At 33.3% G+C, this 19,490-nt stretch overlaps 1 protein-coding gene and 1 long non-coding RNA gene across 7 annotated transcripts in view; one reads left to right on the top strand and one right to left on the bottom strand.

Moving 5' to 3' along the window:
• The window catches only part of LOC111422003 (uncharacterized), a 49,018-nt gene that overhangs the window by 18,246 nt on the left and 11,282 nt on the right, over positions 1-19,490 (bottom strand). The window lies entirely within an intron of this gene.
• The window catches only part of LOC111421997 (spectrin beta chain, non-erythrocytic 5 kst), a 58,586-nt gene that overhangs the window by 38,546 nt on the left and 550 nt on the right, over positions 1-19,490 (top strand). For 4 of the 6 annotated variants that reach the window (XM_023055194.2, XM_071195472.1, XM_023055195.2 and 1 more), the window contains exons 6-15: positions 247-484; positions 540-679; positions 738-2,205; positions 4,088-4,233; positions 4,348-4,401; positions 4,496-8,054; positions 13,340-15,143; positions 18,523-18,908; positions 18,961-19,096; positions 19,192-19,287. In XM_023055194.2, the coding sequence (XP_022910962.2) occupies positions 247-484; positions 540-679; positions 738-2,205; positions 4,088-4,233; positions 4,348-4,401; positions 4,496-8,054; positions 13,340-15,143; positions 18,523-18,908; positions 18,961-19,096; positions 19,192-19,287 (8,027 nt within the window). The remainder of the gene's footprint in view (positions 1-246; positions 485-539; positions 680-737; positions 2,206-4,087; positions 4,234-4,347; positions 4,402-4,495; positions 8,055-13,339; positions 15,144-18,522; positions 18,909-18,960; positions 19,097-19,191; positions 19,288-19,490) is intronic. The other 2 variants (XM_023055193.2, XM_023055196.2) reach the window with 2 other exon arrangements.

The following is a 19,490-nucleotide window of genomic DNA, read 5'->3' as shown; positions in this document are numbered from 1 at the left end:
TTCAATTCAGAGTTACCAATCTAAAAAGATTTAAAATTACTACTTATGTTTTTGAATTTCTAATTAATTTACGAGATTGTTATCAACTTAGTTTTTCATAACAAAAAATTGATAAAACACAACTTCACAAATAAATTAAATACTATAATAATAAAAAAAGACTACTACATAACCTAAAATTTAAATTTATTTTTATTAATCTTCGTTTTATCTAAATTTTGATAAAAATGTCCCCAAATTCTCCAGGTTTAAACAGGTGACCGATCTCGGGGAACAACTACTTAAATCAAATCCAGGATTAACAGATGTAGCCGATAACTTGGAACGTTTACTTGCCGAACAAGAAGCGATTCATCGCGGTTGGAAGGAAAAACAAGCGTGGCTCCAACAGTGTTTGCAATTACAAAATTTCAATAAAGAAGCGGATCATATCGATGCCGCTTCTTCAAGTCATCACGCTTTCTTAGAATTCTCTGATCTCGGGGTAAGTTAAAAGAACAATAAAAAATACAGACAATCAAAAATTTGTTCCCGTTTAGAATTCGTTGGATGAGGTTGAAGCTTTATTAAAACAACACCGAGCTTTCGCAAATACTTTGGTAGCTCAAGACGATAGAGTCATTGCATTTAGCAAAAAAGCAGATGCGTTAATTGCAGAACAACATTACGATAGTCAAGGGTAAGATTTTTTTTATTAAAATACGAATTATCGCAAAACAATTATTTTCTTAAATTAGAATCGACGATAGAAGAAATCAAGTACTAGGAAAACGCCAAGATGTTAAAAATTTATGTCAATCCCGAACTTACGCTTTAGACGCATCAAAAAATTACCAAGAATTCTGTGCGGAAGTCAACGATTTACGCGGTTGGCTTCAAGATAAATTAAAAACAGCTTCGGATGAGAGTTATCGCGATTTAAGCAACTTGGAACGTAAACTTCAAAAGCACGAAGCTTTCGAACGAGAATTACGAGCAAACGAAGGTCAATTAAGAACGGTAAATAAATTGGGCCAAGCTTTAATCGCTCAGGATAGTTATAAAAAGGATGAAGTCGCTAAAACTTTAAAAGAACTCAACGACGAGTGGCAATCACTTGTTGGAATTTCCGTCGATAAAGGACGAAGATTAAGACAAGCCCAAACTCAACACCAATACAACAGTTCAATTGAAGATATGCATAATAAATTGAACGATATCGAAAAAGGATTTAACGATCCAAATGTTGGAAACGATTTAAGATCTTGTCGGGATTTATTGAAAAAACATGAAATGGTTGAAAATGAATTAGCTCTTTGTAATTCACGCGTTAATGAACTCGGTAATCAAAGCGATGAGATGACTCACGACGATCATTTCGATTCTTCAGCGATTCAAGATAAAGCTTTGGATTGTAATAAGAGGTTGGAAACGTTGGATGATCCAGCTCGAAAACGGCGCGAAGCTTTGGAGGAGTCTTTGAAATATTACAAATTCGAATTTGAGTTAGATAATGAGTTGCAGTGGATTAAAGAACACCTTCCTTTAGCTTCATCCGAACTTTTGGGGCAAAATTTACACGAGGCGCAAAATTATGATAAAAAGCATAAAAAATTAGAAGCTGAAATCGTTGGTCATCAACCGGTTATCGATAAAAGTTTAGAAGCGGGACAACTTTTAATAGATCAAAAACACCCGGAACACCAAAAAGTTAAAAATCTTTGCGATCATTTACGTTCAGCTTGGTCTGATTTGAAAGAAAAAGCTTCATTGCGTGCTTTAAAACTAGAACAATCGCTTAAAGCCCAACAATATTTCTCAGAAGCGAGCGAAGTTGAGTCTTGGTTAAATGAAAAGAACGATATGTTATCAAACACCGATTACGGAAGAGATCGCGATTCGGCAACTAAACTTTTAACTAAACATAAAGCTTTAGAATTGGAATTGGATAGTTATAACGGGATTATTGCGGAAATGGGACGCGGAGCGAACGCTTTGGTTCAATCATCTCACCCCAATGCTAAAACGATTGCAGAAAGACAAACCACTTTGGAACATATGTTGAAACAACTACAAAGAAAGGCCGCGTGGAGACAACAAAGATTGATGGAGTCACTTTTTAGGCATGAATATTTTGTTGAAAGTAACGAATTAGATCAATGGATTGCGGAACAATTTCAACAAGCCTCATCAGAAGATTATGGCCAAGATTATGAACATTTAATGGTAAGAAATTTGTGATTAATTTTATTATTAATTAATAATTTTGTCTACGACTACCTTATAATACTTTATAAATGAGTTTTCTAACATCATCTTGACAGACTAATATTAATTATTTGAAAAGTCAAAATTTCAAAAAACGTCAATTTAATTTAATTTTTTAGGACTTTCTAAATGTTTGACATTAAAAAAACGTATCATATGATGACGTTTCATAAAATTGACATTTAATTTTGACAAATTGTTGTGAAGTTGGTTACAGTTGGTAACATTGAATTTGTGTCACATTGACGTTTAAGCATTAGTTCTCCTCTACTCGCATTTTTAAGAATAAACATTTCGTGCCCTCGGGGGCGGCCGATGTCTTCGAACACGGCCGTGTTAGTTTAAAACTGTGCTGGGAAATGTGTTATTTTTGTTTATCTATCTTATATTCGTCCTAACCTCACTTTTTCAAGTGATATTTTTTTACGTTTCATTAAAAACAAAGTTATTTTACTCACGCAGTGCATCTTCGTCGATTTTGTTTCATATTAGCGCTTTGAGAAGAAATTTTTAGTGAAACGTCATAAATGTCACTTGAAAAAGTGAGGTTAGGTTGGTTTAGAAAAGTCAGGTTAGGACAGATAAAAGGTAGATAACAAACTAAAATCTTCATCATGTTTCAGCATAGATTTAAACCAACACGGCCGTTTTCGAAGACATCGGCCGCCCCCGGCCATCACGGATTTCATCAGAACTTTGAGTTAGATCTTCGAAGTCGGCCGAGTTTACTTTTTGTAGCTGTTTCAAACGTGATTGGTTCTTATAAATCGCTAAAATGTTATAAAGCGGATTAGTAAAGTGAGGTTAAGTTGTAAAAGTTAAAGACGCACGGCATAACCTCAAAATTTCTAGTTTTAGTTTTATTTCTAACTCAAAATGAGTTAAATAATTTTTTTTTTAATGAAACGTCAAAAATGTCATTTGAAAAAGACGCAGTAGGAGTTAGCGCCATCTAGTGAAATTTAAGTAACATTAATTAATTTTTTTTACTAATTTTTTATTGAATTTTTGTTATATTAACGTTTAATTAAATCGAAAATCACCGATTTTTTTAAATACAAACATAATTTTTATTAAATTATTTCAAATTTGTTAATTAAATATTTTCGTCACCCCCATCTAGTGATTATCCCCCATATTAATCGTGTTTTTGACATTTAGAAAAATTTCGTACAAAAATTATTAATTTTTACGAAAAAAAGGTGCGATTCTACCGAAAGAAACAATTAAAGACATTTTTCACCATCCGAATGGTTTGCTTAAACCAATTTTAAACGATTTTTATCTCGGAATGAAGTTTCAGACATAACCTAACTTTTTTATGTCAATTTAAAAATATTTGTAAGTCGATTCATTTTATATAAAATGTAATTTAATCATTATTTGAATCATTTTAGATTATTCACGCGTCAAAGACGCACGACGTAACCTAAAATTATTAGTTTTTGGACGAGTTAAATAGTCCTTGAAAAAGTTAGGTTAGGTTGAGAAAAATGCACAACCTAATAACTAATTCGTTACAAAAATTAAATGTACTTAACTGTCAGGTTAATTATGCCCCCATTATATGCTCATATAATAATTAATAATATACTATTATGGAATCAATTTCAATAGTCGTAGACAAAGTATTAAAAAAAATGACGTTTCATAAAATTGACATTTAATTTTGACGATTTGTTGTGAAGTTGGTTACAATTGGTGACATTGAATTTGTGTCACATTGACGTTTAGACTGTATTCAAAAATTTATTTAAAAAAATCGTGAATTAAGCATTCTACTCACATATAATAGCCCTCATTATATGCTCATATAATAATATACTATTACTTTTAATAGTTACTCCAAGCGAAATTCGATGATTTTAAACACCGAGTTGAATCCGGATCCGAACGATTTAGACAATGTGAAGATTTAGCGCAAAAATTAATCGCAAATGAAAGCCCGTACAGCTCTGATATCGTCAAGAAACAACATCAATTGGAGTAAGTGATTTATTGTAATCTAAATGTGGTTAAAGTAGATTTTGGTGCTTTTAATAAATTAATCCCTTTAATTTTATATTTAATCTTATGGTGTTGGTAACTAAATTGTTTTAGGGGGGAAGAATCAGAAGCTGTAACTGAAGTAGCCGCTAGACATGCTATTATCCGGTAATTAACACTTCCGTTTTCGTACTAACCCAATTTCTTTTTAACCTTCTCGCTTAATCAAATTATTTTGATGATGTTAAATTTAAATTTATAGAGAAAATTGGGAACGTCTCCGTCAACAAATCGATCATCGCCAACAACGCCTTCACGCAGCCGGCGAAATCCATCGTTTCCATCGCGACGTGGCCGACGCTTTATCTCGAATTCACGAAAAAAGTGCGGCTTTAGGCACGGAATTAGGTCGAGATTTAAACTCGGCTTTGGCCTTTTTACGCCGACAAGAAGCTTTTGAGAACGAACTCGTCGTTTTGGGGACTCAATTACAAAATTTAGTTGAAGATGCGACCCGATTACAACACACTTACCCATCGAATAAGAAAAATATCCAAGAAAAACAAGAATTGGTCGTCACGGCTTGGGAAGGATTAAAAGAACGCGCTGATTTGCGCAAAGAGCAACTCGAAGCTAGCGTTGATTTGCAAAAGTTTTTGGCTTTAGCGAGGGATTTGACCAGTTGGGCTTCAAGTTTGCGAATTGCGATGACCGCCCAAGAAAATATTCGAAGCGCCGCGAGAGCTAAAGCTTTAAAAACTGAACATGAAGCTTTAAAAGGTGAAATTGAAGCACGCGAGGAAAACTTTGAATTAGCAACCGAGATGTGCGCGATGATGGAACAAAACGAAAATGACGCAGCTCCTGAAGCTATCGAGCGTTGTAATGCTTTATATCAGGAGAGGGAGAAGCTCCATCAAGCTTGGCAAAGAAGGAATTTGTATTTAGACCAACTTTTAGACCTTTATAATTTCTTAAGGGACGCTAAACAATTAGAAAATACAGCGAATGCGCAAGAAAATATTTTGAATAAATCAGATTTTGGAAATACGGTTGAAGAGGTTGCTTCTAATTTTAAGAAACACGAAGCGTTTGAGAAATTAATTAACGTCCAAGATGAGCGTTTAGAGCAATTACATGTGTTAGGGGAAATGTTGGTTGAAAAGAAACACTTTGAGAGCCCGCAAATTTTGAGCAAATTAGCCGATATTGAGGATAAAAGGATTAAAATAAAACAATTATGCGTTAAGCGAAAATACCAACTTGAGGATGCTTTGTTGTATGCTGAGTTTATTAGGGATGTAACGGATGCGAAAGCTTGGATATTTGAGAAGCAAAAGAATTTGGAAAATACTATAAGGATGGGGGAAGCTACTAAGCTAGAAGAGAAAATTAAAAAATTACAAAAACACCAAGCTTTCCAAGCTGAAGTAACCGCCAATGAAAGTCGAATTGACGAAATTAAAAATAAAGGTGAAAGATTGTTGGCTAAGAAACACGAAGCTTCGTTACAAATTAAGCGGCAACTTCAAGATTTAGAGTTAGCTTGGAGGAAATTAAATCAGGAATTAACGCTTCAAGGAAAAGGATTGGAGGAGGCCCAAGATATTTTAGAGTTTAATAATCAATTGGATAAGATCGAGGCTTGGATTCGCGATAAAGAGGTTATGATACAAGCCGGTGATACAGGAAAAGATTACGAACATTGCCAAGCTTTACAAAGGAAATTAGACGACGTTGACAGCGATATGAGAGTGGATGACATTAAAATAAAAAACATCAACAATTTAGCCGACAAATTAATAAAGCAGGGCCAAAAAGGAGTTAGAGAGCGCAGACAAGAATTTGTTAATAAATGGCACAATTTGCAAGGAGCTTTAGGTCAATATCGCAACAAGTTATCAGGGGCTTTAGAAATACATCTTTTTAATCGCGACGTTGATGACACCACAGATAGGATAACAGAAAAAGCTTTATCAATGGAAATTTCCGACTTAGGGCGAGACTTAAACGGAGTCGAAGTTTTACAAAGAAAACACGAAACTTTAGAAACCGAAATGTCGACGATTAAAAACAAAATAAAGGAGCACGAAAGAGATGCGCAAAATTTAAAAATAAAATACCCCGACCACGGAAGACACATCCAAGCGAAAATAATCGATTTACATAATCAATGGGACGAATTAACCGAAATGGCCAAAAAGCGAAATAAATCCCTCTCAGCAGCCTACGAGGTTCAAAAATTCTATTCGGAATTAAAAGATTTAGAAATTTGGGTCGGTGAGAGTATCAAAAGAATGTTATCCCAAAATAAACCTCAAAGTGTAGCTGACGCCAAAGCACTCCTAGAACTCCATAACGAACAAAAAGCCGAAATTGACGGCCGAAGAGAAGCTTTCGCACACCTCGGCGAATACGGCAAAAACTTAGTCCGTAAAAACCACGCGGAAATTAAAGAAGCCTTAATAACCCTCCAAGATCTTCAATTAAAAATAAACGAAGCTTGGGAAATGCACAAAAAAGATTTATCCCACGAATACGAAGTACAAGAATTTAAAGAACAAGCCGATCAATTAGATTCTTGGTTCGCTTCGAAAGAAGCCTTCTTAAACAACGACGACGTCGGTGATAACCCAAGAGCCGTCGAATCTTTAATCAGAAAACAACAAGATTTCGAAATCACTTTAGGGCAACAACTAAGTAGAGTTAACGATTTAGAAAAAATCGGAAATGGGATTTTATCCGACGCAAATTACGACAACTCCGAAGTTCATTCCGAGTTAAAATCGATTTTAAATCGACGAGATCGCCTTTTAGAATCAACGAAACAACGCAATAATAAATTGGAAGAATCGAAAGCTTTACACGAATTTATCCGGAACATACACGAAGTTGAAGGGTGGTTGGTTCAAAAAACTCAAGTTGCGACCGATGAGAATTACAGGGAACCAAGTAATCTTCAAAGCAAAATTCAAAAACATTCCGCTTTCGATGCTGAAATCGTTGCGAACACAAACAGGATTAATTCGGTTATTGATGAGGGTCAATTTTTAATTCGCAACCATCATTTTGCAAGTAAAGAAATCGAAGCGCGCTTAGAAGAATTAGTCCACGATTGGAAACAATTACAAGAACTTTCCGGGTTAAAACGAGATCGATTAAACGACGCTTATCAAGCGTTAATGTTCAACAGGAATTTAGACGAATTCGAATCGTGGTTAAACGACGTTGAGCAACAATTACAAATTCAAGATTTAGGTCAAGATTTAACGGCGGTGAATAATTTAATGAAAAAACAAAATGGATTAGAAAGCGATGTTCAACAACACGTTGAAACCTGCGATAACATCACCGATCAAATGGAGAAATTCGCCAGCGTCGATCATTTCATGCTCGAAGAACTCCAAATGAGATCGGACGATTTAATTTTGAGATTTAATCAACTACAAGAACCTCTTGAAAATAGGAGGGAACAACTTGAAGCGTCGTGTTTGTTACATCAATTTAGCAGGGATGTTGATAACGAGTTGGAGTGGTTGAATGAAAAAGAACCGCTAGCTAGCTCAACCGATTTGGGAAATAGTTTAACCGCCGTGCAAAGTTTGCAGAAAAAACATCAAGGTTTAGAGTCAGAATTGGTTTCAAGAGAACCGATTATCGCAGCTTTAATGACGAGGGCGACCCATTTAGCGAGATCGGGGCATGTTTCATCGAAAATTATCAACGATAAAGCTATCCAGGTGAAATCGAAGTTAACCCAAGTGAGAGATTTGGCGAGTATTCGCAGGCTGAGGTTGCAGGATGCTTTAGAATCACAAACTGTAAGTTTAAAATGATATATATTATATAATTTAAAGAAAATAATTATAATTTTCTATTCAAATTCGCTACTCTACTCGTTCGAGAACCTTCTAACTGACGATTCGATCTGATTTCCGGTCCAAACCTGTTCCGGGTTAAAATACTCCGCCATTTTGACTCGAAAGTCACGCGGGAAATTTAAAATTATATCGTTCTGTTGATAAAATTACGCAAAATTTATTCTTTCGTGGTACTCTGAAGAGTCGAAACCCTTCTTACTGCTATTTTTGCAACTCCAAACACAACAAGGCGGCAATATTTTTGTAAATAAGTTATGACATGACTGACAAGCTGTCAAACCGCCATTTTGGCTCGAATAGTTCGAATACACAGGCTTCATGAACCACGGTACTTTGATAATCTAGGGACTTTATTTTGGGTTAACCCTAGAAAGCTAAACTATAGTAAAAATTACGAGTTCAATAAAAACATACAACAATTTGATGATGAATAACAAATAAAACTAGAACTAACACTAGACCTAAAACTAGAAAGTTCCGGGATTAGCCGTGCGTCTGAAGACTTCTAGTTTTAGTTTGATAACAACATACAATTTAGCGCTATCTAGTGCCTACTAGCGCTACTTAACATTGTCACTAGAACTAACAGTCGACCTAGAACTAGAATCATTCGGCTTTAGTCGTTCCTCTCTTAAGATGGCTAAATACGAATATTTCTAGTTCTAGGTCTAGACAGTTATAAAGATTTCCGGAAGATTTTTAGAGATGTCCAAAAGTGTCTAAAAACTTTCTAATGATTTTTCACTCGTCTCTCAAGACGACTAAACCCGAATATTTCTACTTCTAGTGTTAGTTCTACTTCTAATAATAAACTAGGGGACTTTAACCGTTTGAGTGCGGAACAAATTTTGTGAGCATATGCTAAAAAAGCGGATGAGTTTGAGTATATACAGGGTGTCACACAAAAAACGCCCCAAGCTGTAACTCTGTCATTTATATTCCGATTTTCATGACCGAGGTATCAAATGAAATGGTTTGATGAATACTATGGTTCATGCTACAAATAAATTTTTTTCAAGGCCATCTTCAATTTTAAGCGATTATTAACTTTTGTTTTTCAAATTGCTCCATATATTTTTCTTCACGTCATTAGATAGAGATTGTTTTTCTGAATCCACTGATGTGCAATACATCCACTTTGAATGTAATTTTAGCAGAAAAAAGACACCTGTATATACAATTTTCACACAAGAACGCCGTAAGCTGTAACTCTGTCATTTAACTTCAGATTTTTATGAACGAGGTATCAAATGAAATGGTTTGATGAATGCTATGATTCATGCTACAAATAAACATTTTCCAACGCCATCTTCGATTTCAAGCGTTTATCAACTTTTGATTTTCAAATTGCTCGGTATGGTTTTCTTCACGTTATGGGATAGAGATTTTTTTCTGAGCCCATCGATCTACAATACATTAACATTAATTGTAATTTTAGCAGAGAAAAACAATTAAAACATTTTCCGAACATTGTCTTAGTCACTTCTGTAATACTGCAGTGTGCCATGGAAAAAAATAACACGCAAAACTGATAACAGTCATTAAATGCTATGTCAATGCCCGAAGCAGTTGCAAATGATACTTATAAGTTGTTTTTTCATTTATCCCATGGCACACTACAGTATAATACAAGTGACTTTAAGAGAATGTTCAGAAACTATTTTAATGTTTTTCTATGCTACAATTACAATTAATGTTGATGTATTGTACATTAATGGATTCAGAAAAAAAAACTATCCAATAGCTTGAAGAAAAACATACCGAGCAATTTGAAAATCAAATGTTGATAATCGCTAGAAATTGAAGATGGCGTTGGAAAAAGTTTATTTGTAGCATGAATCATAGTATTCATCAAACCATTACATTTGATAGCTAGGTCATGAAAATTGGAAGGTAAATGACAGAGTTACAGCTTGCGGCGTTCTTGTGTGGCAACCTGTATACACAGGTGTCTTTTCTCTACTAAAATTATATTCAAAATGGATGTATTGTACATCAGTGGATTCAGAAAAGCAATCTCTATCCAATGACGTAAAGAAAAATATATAGAACAATTTGAAAAGGAAAAGTTAATAAACTCTTAAAATTGAAGACGGCCTTGGAAAAAATTTATTTGTAGCATGAATCATAGTATTCATGAAACCATTTCATTTGATAACCCGCTCATGAAAATCGGAATGTAAATGACAGAGTTACAGCTTGGGGCGTTTTTTGTGTGACACCCTGTATAAAAAAAATTAATAAACGTAGATAACTAATCAGATCACAAAAATTGTGTTAAAAAAAACACATAAAAAGTAGAGTTTATCAAATTTATTAACATCTTTTATGAAAACAGTGAAAAAATATATGACAGCTATCATTGTCATAGGCACTGTTATGAACCCTCTCATCAGTACTCAAATTTGAGTCAGCTTCAGGCAACATGTTTTTAGAAAATATTCTAACTGAATGAATAAATGAGGATTGAAATAAATGGCGATATAAAATATAATGGGGGATAAATGGGGAAATAAATGAATAAATGGGGATCCAGAAGATTTTTAAAGATGTCCAGAAGTGTCTAGAAACTTTCTAAAGATTTTTCGCTCATCTCTCAAGACGACTAAACCCGAATGTTTTTAGTTCTAGTATTAGTTCTACTTTTAGTAATAAACAAGGGGACTTTATAGATGTCCAAAAGTGTCCAGAAGCTGTCTAATAGTCTCCGTAATTATCAAATAGTGTTTAAACGCATTATAAAGATTTCCTGAAGATTTTCAGAGATGTCCAGAAACTTTCTAATGATTTCTCGCTCGTCTCTCAAAACGGCTAAACACGAATGTTTCTAGTTCTAGTGTTGGTTCTACTTCTAGTAATAAACTAGGGGACTTTAAAGATATCCAAAAGTCTCCAGAAGCTTTCTAGTGGTCTCTATAATTATCAAATAGTGTTTAAAAGCTTTCTACACAGTTATAAATATTTCCAGAAGATTTTTAAAGATGCCCAGAAGTGCCTAGAAACTTTCTAATAACTTTTTGCTGGTCTCTCAAGATGGCTAAACCCGAATGTTTCTATGTCTTCTAGTGTTAGTTCTACTTCTAGTAATAAACTAGGAAACTTTAAAGATGTCCAGAAGGTTTCTAATGGTCTCTATAATTATCAAATATTGTTTAAACGCTTTCTAGACAGTTATAAAGATTTCCAGAAGATTTTTAAATACGTCCTGCAGCGAATAGTTCACATAGTAAATCATATTCGCTGATTCGTTGCTTGAGTGTTGCCTTCATTCGTAAATAATATTAATATTTTTTATCCACAATCACCTTATAATTGTAGTTTTATCCACACTTATGAACCGTATAAAGTACCACTTTATCCACTAGTGGAATAAAGTTACTAGACATTTCATTTTTTGATTTGTCATATTTTACTACCTTTCCATTATTAATCAGCTTGTAATTGTCATAATTAATTAATTATCTTCTAATTGCTTTCAGCATCAAATACTTCGACCACATGGATCAAATTGCATACCTCTTCTTCAAATTTAAGAAATACGATAGCAAGACTTCCTCATTTATTGATTGTTATTACCCTCCGTTTTTCTTTTCATTCATTAAACTCGGAAAATACTTTTTCGTAATGTTCCCTGGACTTTGCAGGCAATAATTGGACAATTGCTTCTTCAGCTTCCTCAAGAATTAACTTGAAAACATAATCACTTTCTTCCATTTTTCACCAACTTTACCTTTACAACCTTTACAACTTTCACACTTTTACAAATATGTTACAAATGGAGTCGATAAACAATCGAAAATAAATAGCACCAATTCAACACTTCCCAATGTTTTTTTAGTTAATTGCAATGATTTTTGAGGTCACAGCCGCTGTCAGAGTGAAATGCCAAATCATTTTTTGATAACATCAGATGAAATTTTGATTCTAAATCATGGTGTGCAATCTCACTACTATAAAAATGTAGACCCAGGTTTTAGTACCCTCACAATCCATTGGATGTCGTTGTAGACTGAATTTGTAGCAATCTGCATTATCTACACAAACAAAGCGCTTGTAACCATAGAAAAATTTATATGTCACGTCAAACCCGTCAAACTCAAAGGTGACAGCAAACGTCACATTTTTGTTTTATCGTTTGGTGTGATAACTGGTGATAACCCAGTGTATATTTTTTCTTACTTTCCTTTGGCTTAGTGTTTTATATCCTTTAGTTAAGTGTTTAAATAAGTTAGGGCCACGTTTACCACCTCTTCATAAGTTTATCCGATAGATAAATTGGCGCTCTTAAATGAGAGCAATATACATATATTATATTTAAAATTATGAATTTTATCTTGGAAAAACTATAAATTCATATTTTTTTGCATTTATTTGTAAAATGTACTTGACCTCTTCAAAATAAAGTATTGGTATAAACCAGTATAGAAATACCTATATTTAAATTTCGCGCTTTAACCTAATTAGTTCCCTCACAATCCCCTTGGGAGCGCTCAATGTACCAAAAAATAGTGGGGAGATGACCTTCTATATACATAATATATATAAATTTTTCTATGTTCTAAATGAGTGTGATTGTGGATAGAACGTTGTATTGCATGCGTGTTTTAGATACATTTTATTCACTTCAGAAAATTATCTTGTTGTCTAAAACACTTACACAATAAATAACTATTCTTAAGTTTCTGTATTGTCGACTCCAAGATCTGTACTACTGTACCGAATGATTAAATTTCCCGCCATATTTCAAATTTCCCGCGCTATGAATTTCTCTTACGTCACTTCCGGCGCGCATGCGCAGTGAGAACTCTCATTTCTATAATCGTATGTCACGTTTGAACAGTTTAGCTTTCTATTAGGGTTAAAGTCCCTAGATTATCAAAGTAGCGCGATTTGCCTCCATTTTGACTCGAAAGTCAAGCGGGGCATTTAAAACTATGTCGTTCTGTTGATAAAATCATGCCAAATTTCCTTTCTTTTTTTTTCTCGTGGTACTTTGAACAGTCGAAAACCCTTCTTATTACTATTTTTGCAACTCCAAAGGCAACAAGATGGCATTATTTTTGTAAATAAGTGGTAACATATACTGACAAGCTGTCAAACTGACAGCTTTATTTCAAGTAATCTACCTGCGCCATCTTCCCGTCCACAGTCCAATTACCACGAACGTGCAAATCTGGTTGCATACTACACATCTTCATAATTTTAATTTTTTTTTTATTTTTTAGTATTACGCTGAAGCTTCAGAAGCTGAAATTTGGTGCAACGATAAACGCCCGTTGTTATCATCATCCGAAGTTGGTCGGGATGAAGATTCAACGCAAACACTTCAACGCAAACTCGAAGCGCTCAGTCTGGAAATCGACGCTTATAAACCAAATATTAATCGGTTATCATCGATGTCGAAAAGTTTACTCGATCGAAATCATTTCGATGCGAAAAACATAATCGAACAACAAGAAAAGATTGAAACCGAATTCAACGAAATCGAACAACTCTTATTTGAACGCGAAACTAAGCTTTCCGAAGCCCTATCATATTTCGCATTTTTACGCGAATGTAATGAAGTTATCGAGTGGTTAATGGATCAACAGACTAAATATAGCTCGGAAGAATATGGCACGGACGTTGAGCACGTTGAGTTATTAACGCAACAATTCGAAAATGTTTATTCGAGCCTACAAAATAGTTCAAGTCGAATTGAGAATTGTATCGAACACGGGAATAAGTTGATTAAAGAAAATGGGCATAAAGATAAAATCGAAACTAAAGTCCGGGAATTACAAGACATGTGGAACGATGTTTTGGAATTAGCAACGGCCAGGAAAGAAGCTTTAATAGGTGCTCGACAAGTTCACGTTTTCGATCGAACAGCCGATGAAACAATCGGTTGGATTCAAGAAAAAGAATCAAACTTAAACATGGACGTGTACGCTCAAGATTTAGAAGGTATCCAAGCCATGGTCCGCAAACACAACACCTTTGAAAGCGAATTAAAAGCCGTTAAAGAGCAAATCGACGCGATTGATCAAGAATCAAATAAATTAATAGAACAATTTCCTGATGCTGAAGATCATATTGCTGTTAAACGCGATGATGCGTTCAACGCTTGGGAAGATTTGCAAACGAAATCAAATCGGCGAAAAGACAATTTACAACAAGCTGAACAACTACAAGCTTATTTCGACCAACATCAAGAATTTTTAGCGTGGATCAACGAAATGCTAGCTAAAATAACAGCCCCAGAACTGCCACAAGACGTCTCCGCCGCCGAAGGATTAATCGCGCGTCACCAAGAATACAAAGTAGAAATCGATTCAAGAGATGGCGCCTTAATCAATTTCATGGAAACCGGAAATAAATTAATCGAACAAAAACATTTCATGGCCCCAGAAATTTACGAAAAAATAACAACACTAGACCACCGCATAAACTACCTAAAATTAACATGGACGAATCGCATGGACATCTACCAAAAGAATTACGACCTCCAAATGTTTAAAAGGGACGCTAATCTATTGGACAGTTGGTTATCAGTACGCGAAGGAACATTAAGAGACCCAAAAGTAGGCGAATCAATCCCGCAAGTCGAAGAATTAATTCGAAAACACGAAGATTTCGAATCAACGATCGCAGCGCAAGAAGACAAATTTAACGCTTTGAAGCGTATCACGAAAATCGAGGAGGAATTTATGAAACAAAAAGAAAAAGAAGCTTACGAAAGGCAACAAGAAAACGAACGTTTGGAACAGCTAAGAAGAGCCGCGCATAAAAAACGGTACGAATTGGAGCGAAAACCCGAATTGTGGCAGGAAAAAGTCGACGATAACGCGCAAAAAGAACAACGACCGGAAGGGCCGACGAATATTACCAAATCGAATTCGGTTGCGCATATTTTTGGTGATCGTAGACGCGGTTCCGAGGCGAATATTAAAAGGGCGGAGAGTATGAAGGCTGCTACTGGGTCGAAACCGGTTAAAAGAACTCCTAGTTTTACCACGAGACGAAGAGGATCATTAAGACAAAGAAATGGTAAAAAAATAAAATTAAATTAATAATTATTAGTTATGAAAAGACTAATTTAAAAAAAATTAGCCGTTTCATAACGTTTTAAGTACCAAATTTTATCTAATTAAATTGAAAAAGCAATTTTTGTTCAAAACTTGACTTATTCTATTAGTGACAGATGTCAATTTATCAGTTTGTGGTTAGGTAATGAAATTATTATATCACTAGTTATAAAAAAAGTGACGTTACATAACGTCAGAAATTTAATTTTCATAATGGAATTAGGAAGTATACATAATTTGACAATGTATGTATATGATATTATGTTATTGTTAAAATGTCTTTTTAATAGTAAGTTTTAATGTATCATTTTTAACTATTACGCCCCGTGATCACAAGATCCAAGTTAAAATAAGATTTTGAAATCTAGAAACGAATTTGAATTTAAAAATAACGCGAAAAGCTTGAAACCATATATATACTATCTTCTATATCGCTGACTAAGGCAGCAAAAGAGTGTAAACACTAGAGTGCAGATATATATATATCTGTCTTTGTCGTACCCCCGTCGACTCAAGAGACATGTGTGAACACGTGATGAGTACGCTTTTATCTTATTGGACGGTGAATTAAAAATTAATAGCAGCTGATGACCTTGATGTTTATAAATCAACAAATAAATGTTTGACATAAATATAACCTAAAATCTAAATATTTAGTTATGTATATTATAGGTTTCATGTGTATAATAACATAATTATTAACATATTTTAGGACTAAGCAATTTAAAATGTAATTGTTATTTGTTAAGAAAGTGAAGCAAATGTGTTAAAAGTAAAATAAAAAAGAAAAAGAGTAGTGGAGATATTTTTGGGTCCTAAAAATTGGTTAAGCAGGTAGAAGGAAAGGTCTCAGTGTAATAAAAAAGAATTCAAAGTCCTCCTTTTCTTGAAACATTTTTCTTTATAAACATTTAGAGTACATATACTCTAATTTATTTGATGCATCAGTGATAATTTATAGTTAAAGTAAACCATCTATAATAATAATTGCATTTTAAAGCTGCATAAAATACGCGCGAAACACTTCAAACTCTTTAAAATTTACGATTCGCGCTAGCGCTTTCGCGACACGGGGGTACGACAAAGACAAAACATATATCATTCCGTCTTCTTTTGATGGAAACGCTCGCCACTCATTGCTTAGATAGGGAGTCAGCGATATAGAAGATAGTATATATATGCTTGAAACTTACATTTTAACCTTAAACAAGAATGACGTTTAAATTTTCGAAATGACGTATTCAGTATTTTGGTGAAATTTTTAATACCAACCTAAAATTTTAAATTTAAAAATAAATTAAAACGTCAAAATGACATTTATTGTTAAAATGTCTTTCATTGCAAGTTTTAATTTGTCATTTTCAAATATTGCACCTCTCGTCATCGCAAGATCCAAGTTAAAATGGGATTTTGCAATCTAGAAAAGAATTTGAATTTAACAATGAAGCCAAAAAGCTTCAAAATTACATTTTAACAATAAACAAGAATGACGTTTAAATTTTCGAAATGACGTATTCAGGATTTTGGTGAAATTTTTAATACCAACCTAAAATTTTTAAAATGAATGTCTTATGAAACGTGTTTTTATGCTATTTTTTGACAGAAATGTAATAAATTTTGACTGTACGGAAATAGAAATGTAGCATTAAAAAAAATTGTCTAATTGTCAATTCAAATTTCTATTTTCAAATGTGACGGTGTTACCAACTGCTACATATCTATTTCCCTACATTGTCAAAATTTATTTTATTTTTGTTAAAAAAAAGGACAAATACGCGAATTACAACACTAGACGTAGAAATATTCGGGTTTAGCCGTGTGCCTAAAAATAATTTTGGTGTTTTTTGAAAGAGTTTTGACGCATAATTAAGAAAAAAACTTTCATGTGTTAATGTCAACTTTAATTTTATTATTATATTCGTAATCTTCATAAAATAACCGTTAAAATGAGTCCAAACATGACGCACTTACCTCAAAAAACAAAAAAGTTAGACCAAAAAACATTAAACCTGAAGTTAGCAACAATGAAGATAACAATTTAATTTTTAAATATTAATACCAACCTTAATTTTTGATTTTTTTATTATATTTTTGTTTTTGTGATAAATTTTTAGACTTTAGAATTTTTGACATTTCAAACCGGAAGTTGCTAATATCTCGAGTAATACTGGGATTAAACGTATCATGTTTATTATCATGATACGTATCATGCTCATTTTAAAGGATCTTTCACGACGATTATACAAATATGTCAAAATTGACGTTGGCATTTCTAACCGGAAATTGACCATAACTTCATTAATATTGAAGATAAATATGTCGTGTTTATACTCCCTTTAAAGGATTTTTAATGAAGATTACAAATATGTCAAAATTGAGGTTGATATTTTACACCTGAAGTTAGTTATCATATAATAGACAAATGGACAACTTCACGGTGTTTTTTCATGATGTATTCTTTATTAAAAAAACCTTTAAAATGAGTCCAAACATGATGCATTTATCACAAAAAACAAAAAAGTTAGAACAAAAAACATAAACCCTAAGTTGGCAACAATGAAGATAGCAATTTAATTTTTAAATATTAATACCAACCTTAATTTTTTATTTTTTTTATTATATTTTAATTTTTGTGACAAATATTAAGACATTTTATAAAAATTATGAATATGTCAAAATGACATTGACATTTCAAACCGGAAGTTGCTTATATCTCGAGTAATATTGGGATTAAACGTATCATGTTTGGACTCATTTTAAAGGATTTTTCACGACGATTACAAATATGTCGAAATTGACGTTGACATTTCAGAAGTTGACCATAACTTCATTAATATTGAAGATAAATATGTCGTGTTTGTACTTATTTTAAAGCATTTTTAATGAAGATTACAAATATGTCAAAACTGACAGTTTAAACCTGAAGTTAATTATCATATAATTGATAAATGGACAACTTCATGGTGTTCTTTCATGATGTATTCTCTATTAAAAAAAAATTTATCTCAAAAAGCGTAGAATAAAAAAAGTTAACCTTGAATGTTTTTAGTTTTAGGTCTAGTGTTAGTTCTAGTTTTGCACTAGCACTAGAACTAACACAAGACCTAAAACTAGAATCATTTGGGTACTATTTCATAATGGAATTGGTAAAAGCAATTTTTGTTCAAAACTTGACTTATTCTATTAGTGACAGATTGTCAATTAATCAATTTGTAGTTAGGTAATGAAACCATTACATTACTAGTTAACAAAAAAGTGACGTTACATAACGTCAGAAAGACATGTAAAACTTAATTTTCATAATAGAAGGTAAATCAATTAAAAAAAATTTTTTTTTGTAGAAAATGATTTACCACCAGTTGAAATAGAATCATTCCTCGAACGAAAACAAGTTTTAATATCAGGGGGTAAAAAAGCGCCGAATCGTCAATGGAAAATCTGTTACAGCGTTTTATGCGGACAATTATTATGTTTCTTTAAAAATAAAGATGATTTCGCCGCAAGTAAAGCTTTATGTTCTCCGATCGGACTTCATAATTCGACATGTTCCATCGCGACTGATTACACAAAACGCCGATACACGTTCAGATTGATTACGATAGATCAATCTGAATATTTATTTTCTTGCACGCGACCAGAAGAAATGACCGATTGGGTGAGCAAAATTTCATTTAAAGCAAGATTACCACCGAGTCAACAACTTGTATCATTAAATTTTATACCAAAGGTAAAGAAAATTATTATTAAGAAGAATCGTAAATAATTAATTTTTTAAATAGGATCAACACGAAGAAGTTAGTTCGCAATCGAGTAGGACTTCAAGTCCGGATGTACCTGATTCGGTCGTTTTGAGATATGATCCCGGTATTAATGGAAACGCAGCAGCTAGTCATGGACAAAGACATACTTTTACAGGTAAAAAATTATTTCAAATCAAACGTCATATTAACAGTTAAAAATTTGATACTAATTTTTTAACAAATTTTATAACTATTAAAATAACCTATTAGGAGACAGTCCACCACCTTTACCAATGACACAACCGCCGAATAATCACGCAATAAGAAGACACAGTACGATTGTTGATGGAAGCAACGAAAGTTACGGTTAGTCATAAAAAGGAAACGAATTTTTTTGGGAATTGACTAACATTTGCATGAAAAACACCACATTCACTATTTCCTATTTATTTTTAATCCAGCTTTGTATAAAACCTCTTTTTTCTCTTTTACTACAAACATTGTAATTGCATGATTCTTATTGTTTAAACTGCCTTTATTTTTTTTTTAATAATCGTTCATTCTTTTTT

Source organism: Onthophagus taurus, chromosome 3 (assembly GCF_036711975.1).
Source record: "Onthophagus taurus isolate NC chromosome 3, IU_Otau_3.0, whole genome shotgun sequence".
Classification (NCBI taxonomy): Eukaryota; Metazoa; Arthropoda; class Insecta; order Coleoptera; family Scarabaeidae; genus Onthophagus; species Onthophagus taurus.
The sequence above is the reverse complement of the archived record's forward strand: the minus strand, read 5'-3'. Positions and strand labels throughout refer to the sequence as shown.